This window comes from Trachemys scripta, chromosome 11 (genome assembly GCF_013100865.1).
Source record: "Trachemys scripta elegans isolate TJP31775 chromosome 11, CAS_Tse_1.0, whole genome shotgun sequence".
NCBI classification, from domain to species: domain Eukaryota; kingdom Metazoa; phylum Chordata; order Testudines; family Emydidae; genus Trachemys; species Trachemys scripta.
Window position 1 is genome coordinate 74,090,641 of NC_048308.1, and position 13,622 is coordinate 74,104,262.

The 13,622-nt window shown below is 52.5% G+C and overlaps 1 protein-coding gene across 2 annotated transcripts in view; it reads right to left on the minus strand.

Annotated features, from left to right (window-relative positions):
- ITGB2 (integrin subunit beta 2) overlaps positions 1–13,190 on the minus strand; it is a 51,802-nt gene extending 38,612 nt beyond the window's left edge. The window contains exons 1-3 of one of the 2 annotated variants that reach the window (XM_034785668.1): positions 12,504–13,190; positions 11,095–11,264; positions 897–981 (exon numbers count right to left, since the gene is read on the minus strand). Coding sequence is in view for 1 of the 2 variants with exons in the window: in XM_034785667.1 (XP_034641558.1) it covers positions 11,095–11,097 (3 nt within the window). In the remaining variant the exon portion in view is untranslated. The remainder of the gene's footprint in view (positions 1–896; positions 982–11,094; positions 11,265–12,503) is intronic. The other variant, XM_034785667.1, reaches the window with a different exon arrangement.
- Positions 13,191–13,622: the final 432 nt, after the last annotated feature.

A 13,622-nucleotide genomic window follows, 5' to 3' on the forward strand; every position in this document is an offset into this window, starting at 1 on the left:
GACACCGGCCTGATTGGTGATGGAGGAGGGTTGTCCTGGGAGGGGGTATTTGTGGGGTGCTGGAGGGGGTACCTGGGGGTGGTGGAGGGGGGGTGTCCTGGGAGGGGGTATTTGTGGGGTGTTGGAGGGGGTACCTGGGGCCTCACTCCCAAGGTGGGGGGCAGTGTCACTCCCTGTCATGGAGGCAGGGCGGCTGGAGCAGACTCAGGACGCAGCACCAGCTGTCCGTCATCGCCTCCCTGTGGGACTTTCCCCTTCCCTAGCGCTGGGAGCTGGGGCCTGGGTGCGCGGGGTCCAGCAGCTGCCAGGGGCCAATCAGATGTGGCTGCAGGGAAGGGGCCAATTGGGAGGTGGACCAGTTGGTGCTCTTTCTGAGTTGCAATGTCTGCTCATGAACAGTGCCTCTTCCGGAAGAAGCTCAGAGTTACGAACTGACCAGTCAGCCACACGTCTCAGCTGGAACCGGAATTACGCAATCAGGCAGCAGCAGAGACCAAAAAACCAAAAAGCAAACACAGTACAGTGCTGTGTTAATGTAAACTGCTAAAAAGATAAAGGGATAAAGGGAAAGCAGCATCTTTCTTCTGCATAGTAAAGTTTCCCAGCTGTATTGAGTCAATGTTCAGTTGTAAACATTTGAAAGAACCTCCATAACATTTTGTTCAGAGTTACGAACAACCTCCATTCCCGAGGGGTTCGGAACTCTGAGGTTCTACTGTATTTGGAAAATCCGCCGGGTCAGAGGAAGCAATGTCTGGGAAAACCCGGACGTATGGTAACCCTACCCACAGACCACTTGCTGATGACCTGCCTGCTCACACAGGCTTGCTCTGCTCTTTGTTTCCAGCTGTTAAATTACATCTTAAAAAGCTAAACAAACAAACCAACAAATCAACCTTGAAAAGCGTTGCTAGGATTATTGTCCCATGTAGGTTGTTACAGAGAAGTGATGTGGGTCTCAGCTGGGAAGGCGGATGGTCTCTGTGGTTGGGAATGGAGGGGACATTGGCTAGGAGACTACATTATGAGTCACACCATAAACATCTGAGAAGCCTTGAGCTAGCGAGTGGGCACGATGGATTAGAACACAGTCGATTGCCACACAGCCAGGATTGCAATACCCCCAGTTCAGGGATTTGACAGAAGTGGCTGAAGTTGCAGAAGGAAAGAGATTTGTTGTTCACATAAGTTATCTCCTGCCCAGTTTCACAATGAGGAGAGATGTCTCCCACCAGTGAGTGCAGCATTACACAGCATCACTGCAGGGTCTGTATCAGGAAGGCCACTGTAGCCCTTACTTAGACATAACAAGTAGTTTGCTGAGGCCCTGGACCCTCCCTGAGGGATAAAGACAAAGCAGCGGCTGCATGGTTGGAAACTTATCACTGGTGTCCAGCCCCTTCCCATCTGGCTCCCCCACCATGTGATGTGCTCCTTCCTCTTACTGAACTCACCCCTACTGTTATGTACCTCCAAAGAAAACCTAGAGAAATTAGCCATATCACATTCGGGTCTGAAAAGAGAAAAAGTCACTCCCTGGAAAGCAATATTATCACAGGCCTTTTATCTGTGGCTGGTAGTGGGCAGGGCCTGCATGAGATGAATGGGGAACAGCACCAAGACAGCCAGTTTTTTAGAGAACCAAGGAGCCTTCCCCAGTTGGCCTTCAGCTTACACAGGCTGGCAGTTTGCTAGCTCACTCCCTGAGAAGCAGCCGGCTTGGTTCGCACGAGGCAATCTCACTGGGCTCTCTGGAGCTTGTTCCACAGGGTTTATTTTATAAGCAGGCCTTGAAAACCTTTCAAATGTTAAAGGCTACTGCTTTGCCCCCAGAATGGGAGGAAATTTCCTCTTTGTGTGCACTGAGGTTTTCTCCCGGGGGAGAGCTGGAGTAGCTGGGAAACTCCCCCTGGGTCCTGGACACAGTCATAGGGCACTGGTGTATGCCGGGGGTACACAGAAATGCCTGGCTCCTTTCGTTATTCATACACACCCTGGCATAGCTCTTTGCTACCAGGCTTGGCTTTTTGAGGTGGGGGTGACACAGGGGATGGATCATTATGAAAAAGAGTTGTTAGTAGAGGGCTAGGGAGAGTGGGGAAGGAAGAGTTATAAGCTCTTTTCCCCGGGACTGGGCAAAATTCAGCCCTGAGCAGAGGGCAAGAACTAGGGCCTGCAAAAGAACCAAACTGGGCATGTGCTTTCTCCGAAAATGGGTGAGGCCTTTTCTTTTCTGCTGGTTGGTTATCAGAAATTCATGGCCTGTCTAGGCCTGACTGGAGTGCAAGTCAGGAGAACCACCGACATGGAAGCTGAGCTCAGGGGGAACTCAGGACTGTCTGAGTTCTCTATTTCTGAGCACCCAGTGAACGCCAAGGACTAACTAGCATTTAGGACAAAGGAAGCCTTTGTTAAAGAGTCAATGCCCACAGCCCTACAGCTGGCATGTTAAGAACTGCCAGACATCCCTGAGGTGTCCCAGAAGTCTTCACATTGGCACACCAGCCATTTCTGAGGTAAAGAACAAACAGAGTTTAAAAAATTCAGGCTCTTTCTCCATCATAAAGAAGCAAAAATGGTGCCAAGCCCAGTTTATTTACAACTCTTTGCAGGTTGCTTTGAGCCCATTTTGAGGGTCAGTGGGATCTAGTGGGGTGTTGGCCTGTTGCGGGGCCCTCTGCACCACAGCGCATTTCACCCATTGTGAGTATCTTTTCTCTAATATCTGAAAAGGTTCCCTTGGCTGTGTGGACCCTGCTCCCCCTTCCAGGACCTGGCTGGTTTTCAGCCATTGTTTCTTGTCTAAAATCTATTTTCAGCTCATTTTATGTTGTAAAAACTAGCCTGGGAAGAGAATGCAGTCGTCAGCTGAGCGCCCTCCACGCTGAGTGAGCTCACAGCCCTGCCACAACCCACAGACAGCTGCAGAGGGGGTCAGTTTAGAGCAGTCAACTTGTCTCCTCCAGATCTTTCCTTCCTTCCTCCCCCATAACCACACCCCAGATGCCGCTGCTAGTGTTCCCTTGCCTACCCACCAACTCGTTATCGGGGGTGGGGAGGGATGACTTGCCCCAGCTGTTGACTGTCAGGAGCATTAATGGCATTGGCATTCCCATTTCTGAAGTGCCCGTCTGTAGCACTGTGGTGCTCTTACAGCCACTTCCCCTAGTAGTAGGGGTGTGCCCTAGTAGCACCGCCTGACTCAACTTGTTTTCTACCTCACAGCCACTGTTAGGGCAGTGGTTCTCCACCAGGGGTATGTGCACCCCGGGGGGTACGCAGAGGTCTCCCAGCGGGTACATCGACTCATCTAGATATTTGCCTAGTTTTACAACAGGCTACTGAAAAAGCACTAGCGAAGTCAGTGCAAATGCAAATTTCATACAGGCAATGACTTGTTCATACTGCTCTATGTACGATATGCTGACATGTAAGTACAATCTTTATAGTGCAGTCGATTTATTTAATAATTACATGGCAAAAATGAGAAAGGAAGCCATTTGTCAGTAATAGTGTGCTGGGGCACTTTTGTATTGTTATGTCTGATTTTGTATGCAAGTAGATTTTAAGTAGGTGTAACTTGGGGTACACAAGACAAATCAGCCTCCTGAAAGGGTTCTGGTTGTCTGGAAAGGTTGAGGCCCATTGTGTTAGGGGAATGCCTGCATGGCTTACATTGCACCCTGCTGATGCACAACCAGGTTTCCTGAGCAGGGGTCAGACATAAGTTGGCAGCAGCTTGGACCCTTGTAGCCCTGTCCCCACAGCCTTAGTGCCTCCTTTTCAGAGACTGGGCCAGGTTCAGTCAGGGGAACGGGGTCCCACCCCATTCTGCTCTCCTCCAGTTCCAGTGAGACACTGATGCTGTGCTATGTGATCTCAGGCTTTTCTGCAAAGTCAGACACAAGCTCCTCATGGCAGGAGCCTTTAGGCTCTGGGGGAAGGTAAAGGAACTGACTTGGTCAGACACTGCGCAGGCTGGTCCCACTGCAGGCAGCTTTGCAGGGGCCCTGGCAGAAGAGAAGAGAGATCTCTCAGCCTCTCTCCCTGCAGGGGAATAGAGCTGGCTGTGAGCATTGCCAGAGAGACTGCCTCATGGCCTGTCATGGCACTGAGAAGATCTCTGTGGTTAATGACTTCTTCCCCATGCTTTTGGGTTGGGTTTGTGTGGGGGTGCTGGCCTGTGCTGCACAGGAGGTCAGACTAGATCAGTGAGTTGTCCTGTGTGGCCTTATACTCCATGACTAACAGCAGCGTCACCGACTCGCTGTCCCAAAGGCACGCCCTCACAGCTCTCTTCGGGACACCAGTGGCCTGTGGGGTGACTTGGCTCTCCAGACAGTTGATACTCACTTCCATTCCCCCATCTTTCAAACCAACAACGTCCCATAAATCAAAAGCAATAAACACAAGAGCTTCTGCCCCACCTGGGCTTCTCTTCAGTTCCACTCTCCAGTGGCCACAGCAAACAGTGCAGAACTTCTGCCCCCTTCTTGGGCTCAATTCTCTGCAGATGCTTCACCCCCCACCGCCCAGGCCCTGCAGAGTTCTCCCCTGCTTTTTGTATAGAATGCTGCCTCCCGGGAGGCCCAGTTCCCCTCAAACCTCTGACCCTCACGGCTTCTTCTCTGGCATCCTTTCTCCTTGTCTGCCTCTTCCCATCTAGTGGCCTGGGGCGTGGCCTTTTCCAGGGCCTTCTCTCCAGCTTCCCTCTCCCTACAGGGGACCTCCTCCTGGCAGCTCGTTATAGGGAATACCTGTCTCTGATTAGTACACAGGGCTGGCTGGCTAGCCACCCGTAGTAATACCCTCACTCCAGAGCGCCCCTGTCACAGCCCTGCTGGAAGCTATTCCCAAGGTACTTGTGGTTCAGTGCGATCCGCACCAGCCAGACTCCAGTTACGAACGCCTGAGCCCTGCAGGCACCATTTGATGCGCTAGGTCAAAGAAACAACCAACATTGAAATATTGCTCTTGTTACAAAAAGGGGGTTTTGTCAGAGTGCTGACGTGCAGCTTCCTCCTGAGACACTCTGAGGAGGTGTGAAGTGCAGGCTCCCACATGCTCTCTGCGCTGCCTCGCATCGTACCAACACTCACACCACAGAGCAGCTCAGACCCACGGCGGGCTTGGCTGGCGGTGCACTGAGACAGGTTCACCCCTGCTGGGCCCCAAACTCCCTGCATCAGTGGGAGACCACGGCACGGGGATTCATCACCAGGGCAGGGCAGGCTGGGTTTCCATCGCTGTCCTCCCTTGGGGATTATGGCAAGGCAAGGCTGTTTTTCTCTCTCCAAGGGGATGTAGCAGCTGCACTGGGAATGCAGTGAATCAGTGCCACACCAGGCTTTCCCCGTCATTAGCTGGCTGCATGCGCTCCAGGAGCGGGGAGCTGGCCCTTTACACCACTGCATGTCCTGACCGGGAGACGTTCCATCCCAGGACCAGCTGGGAGGTTACATTTTTCTCACTCTCCACTTTCCAAATACAGAATCACTTCAGCTTCCTGTGCACTGAATCCTGTAAAAGTTTCTTGCTCCAGAAAATGTCGGAATGTGTTCTCCCATTGTTACCCAGCTGCACGACACGGCCCCTGCAAGCCCACCAGCCCGAAGACAGGATTGTAAGAACTGTGTTGTGCAGCGTCTGCTCTGAGTTAAGGCTTGAGTGATGTTACACATTAATGTCTAGGTTGCATCAGTTACAACTCCAGCACATGGGGTTCTCCTCAGACATATCCTAGGGGGCATTGCTGAGTTTCCATGCTTGATTGGGAATGTACAATTAACAAGTCTGCTCTTCTCTCACTGCCATAAGGGCCAAACAAGGCCTTTATTCTTAAAGGTATTTAGGCTCCTAATCTGAAATCAATGGAAGTTAGGAGCCTAAATACCTTTGAAGATCTGGGCTTAACGGTTCAGTGCCTTTTGGTAGCCACACTGCAGCATTTTGATATGAGATCTCCTGGCGTGTAACGCGGAAGGGAAAGCTGGTGTCATTTCTCCTTTTGCTTAGTTGTGCAATATTGAAAATTTTCCTATTAACTCCTTGCTGACTATACACAGTGCCTCGCTCTATCATAGCTAGTTATGGGGCACCCCGTGCTGCAGGGTCTCAGAATCTTTACTGCATGTTCCCCATAGCACCCTTGTGAGGCAGAGCTATTAGTCCCACTCTGCTGAGGGGAATGGAGGCCAAGTGACTTGCCCCCGGTCAGACAGGAAGCCTGTGGCAAAGAACTGACCCTGGGTCGCTGAAGTCCCTCACCAGTGCGCTACCCACTGGACCTTGGGCCCACTCTCTTAGGGGCAGGCGCTCATCCCTGCCTCGCTAACCAGCTTTCCACTGTAAGCCCAGTTTTGCCATTGCTGCCAAAGCCAGAGGGGAAGGTTCCTTTTGACCTCAGAATTGTTCCTGGAAAGGAACTGAACAAGGTGTTTTTTGAATCTCTGGCCAGGGGGTGAGGGCTGTCAGTCACACTCTGGAAATTCTTGCAGTGCTTTTTTGCCACCTCATCTCAACAACAGCTTGTCCTAAAGACTTTCCCCTGGTGTGATTACTGAGGGCTTGCTGAGGCCTCGGGCTTTCAGGAACCTGCTTCAGGGTTTGGGGCACTTCCCATTCCCCGCCGACCTGGGTCCTAGTGGTCTTCAGAGGCCTGACAGCCCTGGGGAGTGCAGCTTTGTGGTGGGTATCGCTACGGAGCTGCCAGGGTTGTGTTCTGTAGAGGCCCCCTCTCCCAAGCCAGCTGCCAATCTGGGCTGCAGTCAGGGGCAGACACACAGCCACTCACCGGGCTCTTCCCCGGAACCTCAGCTTGTTCTTTCTCACTGGTTTCCCCGAAGTAACGTGAGAGCAGACGGCTGCTCTGTGGGTATGAAAAGCACAACGCTGTCAGGACGCAGGAGAGAGCTGCATTAGCCCGCAGCCGGAGCAGGGAGCTGGAAGCCAGTAATGGCTGCGTACTGTTCCCAGCCTCTTCTGATTTGACTCAAGCTGCTTACCTGATGGACTCATCCTCACAGCCCCGCTCCGTAAGGTATCCTTAACCCCACTCTACCAAGGGGCCAGCCCAGGCTCCGAGCGGGGAGGTGACTGGTCTACAGGCACACGGTATGTTGGGGGCAGAGCCAGGCTTTTCCTTCTTCCAGTCCATTAACCTAGATCACGACACTGCGGTCCCCTGCCCTTCCTCTCCGGGTCCAGCCCGGGGCAATAATGCTCAGCCGTATACTGCATAGCGGGCTAGGAAGAGCAATCATTTCAGCCAAGTGCAAGGAACGAAGAAGCAGGTCACACAGAGAGGCTGGAAAGCAGCAACTCTGAGAAGGGCGTGGGGTTCCTAATGCAGAACTGACTGCACACGAGCCCTGGAGAAAATGGCTACCCTAACAATAACAACGAGGAGTCCGGTGGCACCTTAAAGAGAAACAGATTTATTTGGGCATAAGCTTTCGTGGGTAAAAACCCCACTTCCTCAGATGCAGGTTTTTTACCCACAAAAGCTTATGCCCAAATAAATCTGTTAGTTTTTAAGGTGCCACCGGAGTCCTTGTTGTTTTTGTGGCTACAGACTAACACGGCTACCCCTTGATACCCTAACAATACTTGCATAGATTGTGGTACCGATAAAACCTCATTGAATTTAAATGAATTGAACTGATCTTAAGTGATCTTTTGATGTATTAACAGTGGACTAGCAAGTAAGAGCAGGGATTTGGTATTGCCTCTGTGTTTGGCACTGGTGTGATGACTACTGGTGTCCACATTTCAGGAAGGGTATCGAACAATTGGAGAGGGTTTAGAAGAGAGACTTGCAAAAGACTGGGGGATGGAAAACCTGCTTTTATGGTGAGAGAATAAAGGAGCGCAATCATTTGAGCATATCTGAGAGAAAGTGAAGAGGTGACTTGATCAGCATCTGCAAGTACCTCCACAGAGGAAAGCTGTCTGATACTAGACGGCTCTTTAATCTGGGAGACAAAGGCAGAATGAGGGACTATGGCTGGAAATTAAACGCAGACAAGTTCAAACTGGAAATAAAGAGAAACGTTTTAGCAGTGAGGGGAATTAACCGTTCGAACAGCGCTGCGAGGTTGGTGATGGATTTTCACCACCTGACATCTTTAAATCAAGATCAGATGTCTTTCTAAAAAATACATTTTAGCTCCACAATAATTTATTGGCAAATCACTGGGTGACATTCTCTGGCCTGTAGTTATACAGGAAATCAGACTAGATGATCACAATCTAGTGCTCTTCTGGCCTTTAGATCAAGGACTCTGAACATTTATTTCACTTTGAAAGTAGAAAATGCTATCAGAAATGTTGTGTATTGTATTGGTATGCAATATAAAAGAAACTGGAATAAAAATAGAGATGAAACAAACAAAACCAAGTGCCTTCATGACTAAGGCAGGATGTGACTGCTATGGGAAAAACCATGACATCTAGGCTCTTGTCACAAAAAGTCATGTGTTTGCATCTGAGTACGATTCCTCTGCAAATGTTTCCAAATTTGGCTCTGAGTCTGCCCTGGGGAGTAGAAGGTGGGTTTATGGGATTTTGACTACTATTAAGTGGGGCAAAACAATGCTGATTGTAAAATAAAGACAGGTTTCAGAGTTACAGCCGTGTTAGTCTGTATCCGCAAAAAGAAGAACAGGAGTACTTGTGGCACCTTAGAGACTAACAAATTTATGCTCTAATAAATTTGTTAGTCTCTAAGGTGCCACAAGTACTCCTGTTCTTCTTTTTGTAAAATAAAGGCTATTTATTTGACCTGCATTCCCATGCCACACATAACACCGACTCCATTTTGTTTGCCCAAATATTTCCTTTTCTTTAATTAACAATAGAACGTTACCCCTTTTAGACATTGGAAATGACCTGCCATAATCCTGCCCCTGTGTTGTGTAGCTCTCCTCCCGTTGCTCCTCTTCTCTCCCTGGGCATGTGATCATGGGCGGCGGGTATTGCAGGCAGGGGTAGGCTGTGCCTTCCCAAACAGCCTAGCTTGATGCTGCCCGTGCTCAGCCCCCAGGCCAGGCCCCCGCTGCATTCCAGCGCGCTGCCTTGGCTGGCCCAGGCTGGTTGGGGCTGGCTGGCCTGCCTCCCGCAGGGAGTCAGGGCGGCTGGTGCTGGAGCCCTGCCGCCCAGCGCACGGGGCTGGCCACGCCACCCAGAGCCAGGAGTGCTGCGGCACACAAGGGCAGGCCGCGCTGCCCGAAGTATCAGGGCTGGACCTCGCCCCCTGGCCACTTGGCACTGGAGCCAGGGCCCGCAGTGGGGGTGCTATGGGCTCCTGCGAGGGATGAGGGGGACCTTGGGCAGGAAGGGCCAGGGGCTAGCCTCCCCCAATGGCCAGGTCACCAGCCTCCCATGCATGTGATGTTGTACCTGTCCTAGACTGTGAGCTCTTCAGGGCCATGGCATTTGTCTGTAAAGGGCCCGACACATCTTTGATTCTGTATTAACAACAACTGTTAGCGGTGTTCTTAGGTGTCGCATGGAGGAGCAAAGACAGCAAAGAGCAGGGGACCCATCTTCTTGCCTAGCTCTGCTACCTTCCATCGCGTGGGCAGGCCCCATCCCACAAACACAAAGGAGCCCTGGCTTAGCAGATGGCTGCCCTAGCTCCAGCCGGGGCAGCGCTTCCGAGGTAGTTACATGTGTCCCGGTGTCCCGGAGCCCCTCTTAAAACAAACCAACACAGCAGAGGGCATTCCCAGCCAGCCGGTCAGAAAGCAGGAGTAAAGACTGTAGCTACCTAGCAGTACACTAAGGCCAGATTAGGGCCTCTCCCTGGGTGGGGGGGCTGACGTGGTGCTCCCTCTTGGTCCCTGCCTGGGCTGAGCAGAACCTCGCTGGGGAGCGCACGCTTTGAAGGTGACATTGACCCTGTTATTGTTCAGAGCACGAAGCTGCAGTTTGATCCTTGGGCAGCCTGTTGACTGTAATCCCACATCCTGTCCAGCTCGCTGATGATCTGGGGTTGGTTCCCAGCTCCGCTAGGGTTCATTACTGAGTGTGTTGGCTTTTTTAATATCTGCATCTGGGTTTGTAACAAACATAAGGGCAAGCCCAGAGAGAGGGCACGCTGAAATGCTAGATGATATTCAGACATAGTTCCCTGTACAGACAGGAAGAATCAGCATTTGCAAATACACCAGTGGAAATTAAAACCGAGAGTCCAGACAACTGGCAAATTTCTCCTTTTAGCTTCTAGCATAGCTAGAGTTAGAACGCACAAAAATCAGATGGGAGCTCACCAGCCCAGTCTAGCATAGATTGTTACTACACAGGAGCAATCACAAAGCGTGCTGCAAACAATCAGCTTCAGCATGTAACCAACCGGCTGGTAAACCCCTAGAATCTTGGCCATTTTCTGAGTGACAGCTGCGTTTCCCTGTCCTAACATACACTAGGCACTGTTCTGTCCGTGTGCACGCACTGAGGCCCCCATCCCCCACTGCCTTGTTCCTGGGCAGCCATGTGCACCAACGCAGACTGAGTGCCACGGGGGTGTTATCAGACCAGAACGGTGGCATTTTACACCCACCCTGCCCTGCTTCACACCCCCAGGGGCAGAGCAATAGTGCCCTGGGCCCTAAATCCTGCATCTCAATCGTCAACAATTCCATGCTTGCCTCCCCCTCTGAAACCGGGCACGTTCAAGAGCCAGAGTTTGGCTTTAGAAAGGGGCCACCCCCGTCCCGAAGGCAGTGTGAGAAGGCAGTGGACGCTAAGGCTCTGTCTCCGTAGCACCTGAGCTTTCTGTCTCCTCAGCACCCCCCCGGGATGCAGGGCAGTGCTGTGGCTCCCCCAGCACGTGAGGCCCAGAGAGCGCCTGCCCAAGGACACCCAGGACACCTGAGGCAGAGCAGGGAGCTGAATTTAGGCTCCCGCGACAGACTGGTCCGAGCTGTCTGGAACACACATCAGGAGACCGCGGCTCCTTTCTGGGAAGAGCGGAGTGTAACCCAAGCAATATGCTACTATGCAGCAAGCAATTGAATGGGGAAATCCACAGCCGGGCAGAGCTCACCCTGCAAAGCACCAGGAATGGAAGCCCCAGGAAAGAGTTGTTTTTACCATATATCAAGTCTGCTCCTTGGCTCCCGCCCAGCTGCTTGCAGGCTGTTGTGAAATACGTTGCTGGGTGTGAAGTTCCGCCTGAAGAGCGGCGAGGGGCAATCACTTGCTGGGGATCTTTGCAACACGCTCTGCTGCGTTTTTCTTTCTGCCGCTGATATATAGGCAGCCTGCGTGGAACAGGGAGGAAGTGAAGAGTTGGGTGTGGGTGGGGCGGAGGTTTTCGGAAAATACTGAATAGCTGCTCTTGAACGCCTCTAGCACTGGGTCTAGTAGCTTCGGGGGTGCGCTGGGGAGTCACTCGGCCTGGGGCTCAGTTCTACCCCTTGGGAAGTTTCACCAAACTTAACATGCCTCTCAGGGCAGTATCGCCTGGCGCTGGCAGGGAAGGGCCTCCGTCCCCCCCGAGACACCGCTTCACACTGGCAGCTCCTCAGGGCAGCACATGCTTCCCTTGGTGACTGTATGTTTAGCTCGTACCTGGTGGTACCCAGTAACTGCAGGGGTAATAAACTGGTGCAGGGCCCTCCCCAAGCAGGCCCAGCAGAGTAGTAAGTGTGGTCATGAATCACCTCTACACTGGCAGGTGTCCTGAGCCCAGAGACAGGAGGCCCATTAGAACTGCAGGACCAGGAAACCCTTCCACTCTGAACGGGATCGCGTGGAAATGTAACACCATTTTCAATACACGACCTGATCCTATCACACCGGGCGCTGCCCTGGCTCCGCACGGACTGCCAGGTGAGGCCGGAGAGGCTGGGTTTCACTCGGACCCAGGTCCCAGGCACTGAGAGATGTTTGCCACGAGGGCCGTGCTGGGGACTGGCAGCAGGGCATTCTCAGGCAGGGCCAAGCAGGGGCTACGGGGAGCAGCTGACACCTCCCCAGTGCTGGGGCTGCGTGGACAGGCTGAACCCCTGGAGCTGGCTGAGATGCTGCTCGGGGCTTCCCTAACTTTTGCCCTGGCTGCCAAACCCCTGTTCAGCATCCTGAACCGTCAGGGACAGGGAGTGCCTGGGCCACGCCTCCTCTTACCGCTGGGCTGGCCCTGACATGCCCCCACCACATCTCCCGCTCTGGGGCTTGGGATGCCCTTGGCAACTTCCAGAGGGGCCCCTATGCTGGGCACATTGCCAGGTGCCTTCCCCCCTTTGTATTGGCTAGGATGGGGCAATCACAAAGCCTGGTGAAGGCTCCTTGGCCTTCTCCCTCCCTTCCTAGGTCAACAAGAGCCGGGGGGTAGCCATGTGCAGGGCAGGCTGTGAGGCAGAGCTTTCCCCAGGGTCTCCCTGGGGTGGAGAGCGGGAGGAGTGGGCTGAAGGCCTAGGGGAATGCGGAAGGCTGGGTTGGGAAGGGGGAGCCCCGTGGGCAATAAAGCTGGAGATGGGCGCAGTTATCGGTGTAAATACCTTAGAGCTACTCCACTTGCAGGGCGCCCAGAGCGATGGGGACGAGTGCTGGGCAGTGCATGGAGCAGAGTGGCACGAAATGTCCTGCTATCCGGTAGTCCTAGGGGGAGACAGGAGCCTGGGCAGAGTGCGGGAAGAACCCGGCACTGTGTGTGATGAGATGGGAGAAAGACTTCCTGAGAGAAAAGCCTGCCTTCCGTGTCCCCCCAGCAGGACGGAGCTGGAGGCACGGCCTGAGGGACAGACAGAGAAGGTTTCTGTGCTTTCTGCAATGAGGAAGGAGATTACCACAGAGTCAGACTTGAAACAAAATGTTGCTAGATCACCATGAGAAAATCTCTGATGCAGCCAGTCCGAGGCCACCATGATACCAAAGAATTCTCTCCAGCATGGAAAGCCACAGTTCTCGGAGTTAAACCTGGCAGATGTCGCCTTACTATTTATCCAGCACCAATCCTGTGCTTGGACAAATGCGGGTGCATAAAAGCATTGGCTTTCCACCTGGCCCTGGGAGGCACTGGAGGTGTCCTTAAAGGCAGATAGGGAAACACCTGCCTTACCTTACCTCGTAGCCAAACCCCCTTGGATTACTGAACAGCATGAGCTGTGGATATCATAGCCTAACCCTTCTATTGCCCAGTGCTAAAAATGCATCACACTGAGTTAAATGATCATTTCTAGTCATGGTCATAGGAAAATAGGAGTTTGGAATCCAGTTGCCATGTTAATCAATTGCGGCCCCAGATCTCCTGGAGAAGCACCTCACCCTCCACACCCTAAATCTATTGTACACAAACTCTGCCACGGGTAGTGGAGGGGAACAGTCGCTCTAGTGATCATTAATATAGCACCGTGGGTAGTGTTCCGGAATTTGGTGCATTCTCTCCATTCATCTGGAGGTGGTAGGTGGATGAGGGGCTGGAGCAAACTGCTAATATTCGGAGGGCCTCCTGCCAGAAGCGTTACATGAATTGTGGGCCACGGTGCACTCTGGAAGACCATGAAGATGAATGATGTTGTCCACCCAGAGATGGGCAGTTTCCTCAGAGGGGGGAAGACTGGTGCAGGGTACAAAGTGGGTCATCTTGGAGAAGTGGTCTAGTGTGGTCAGGACTATCA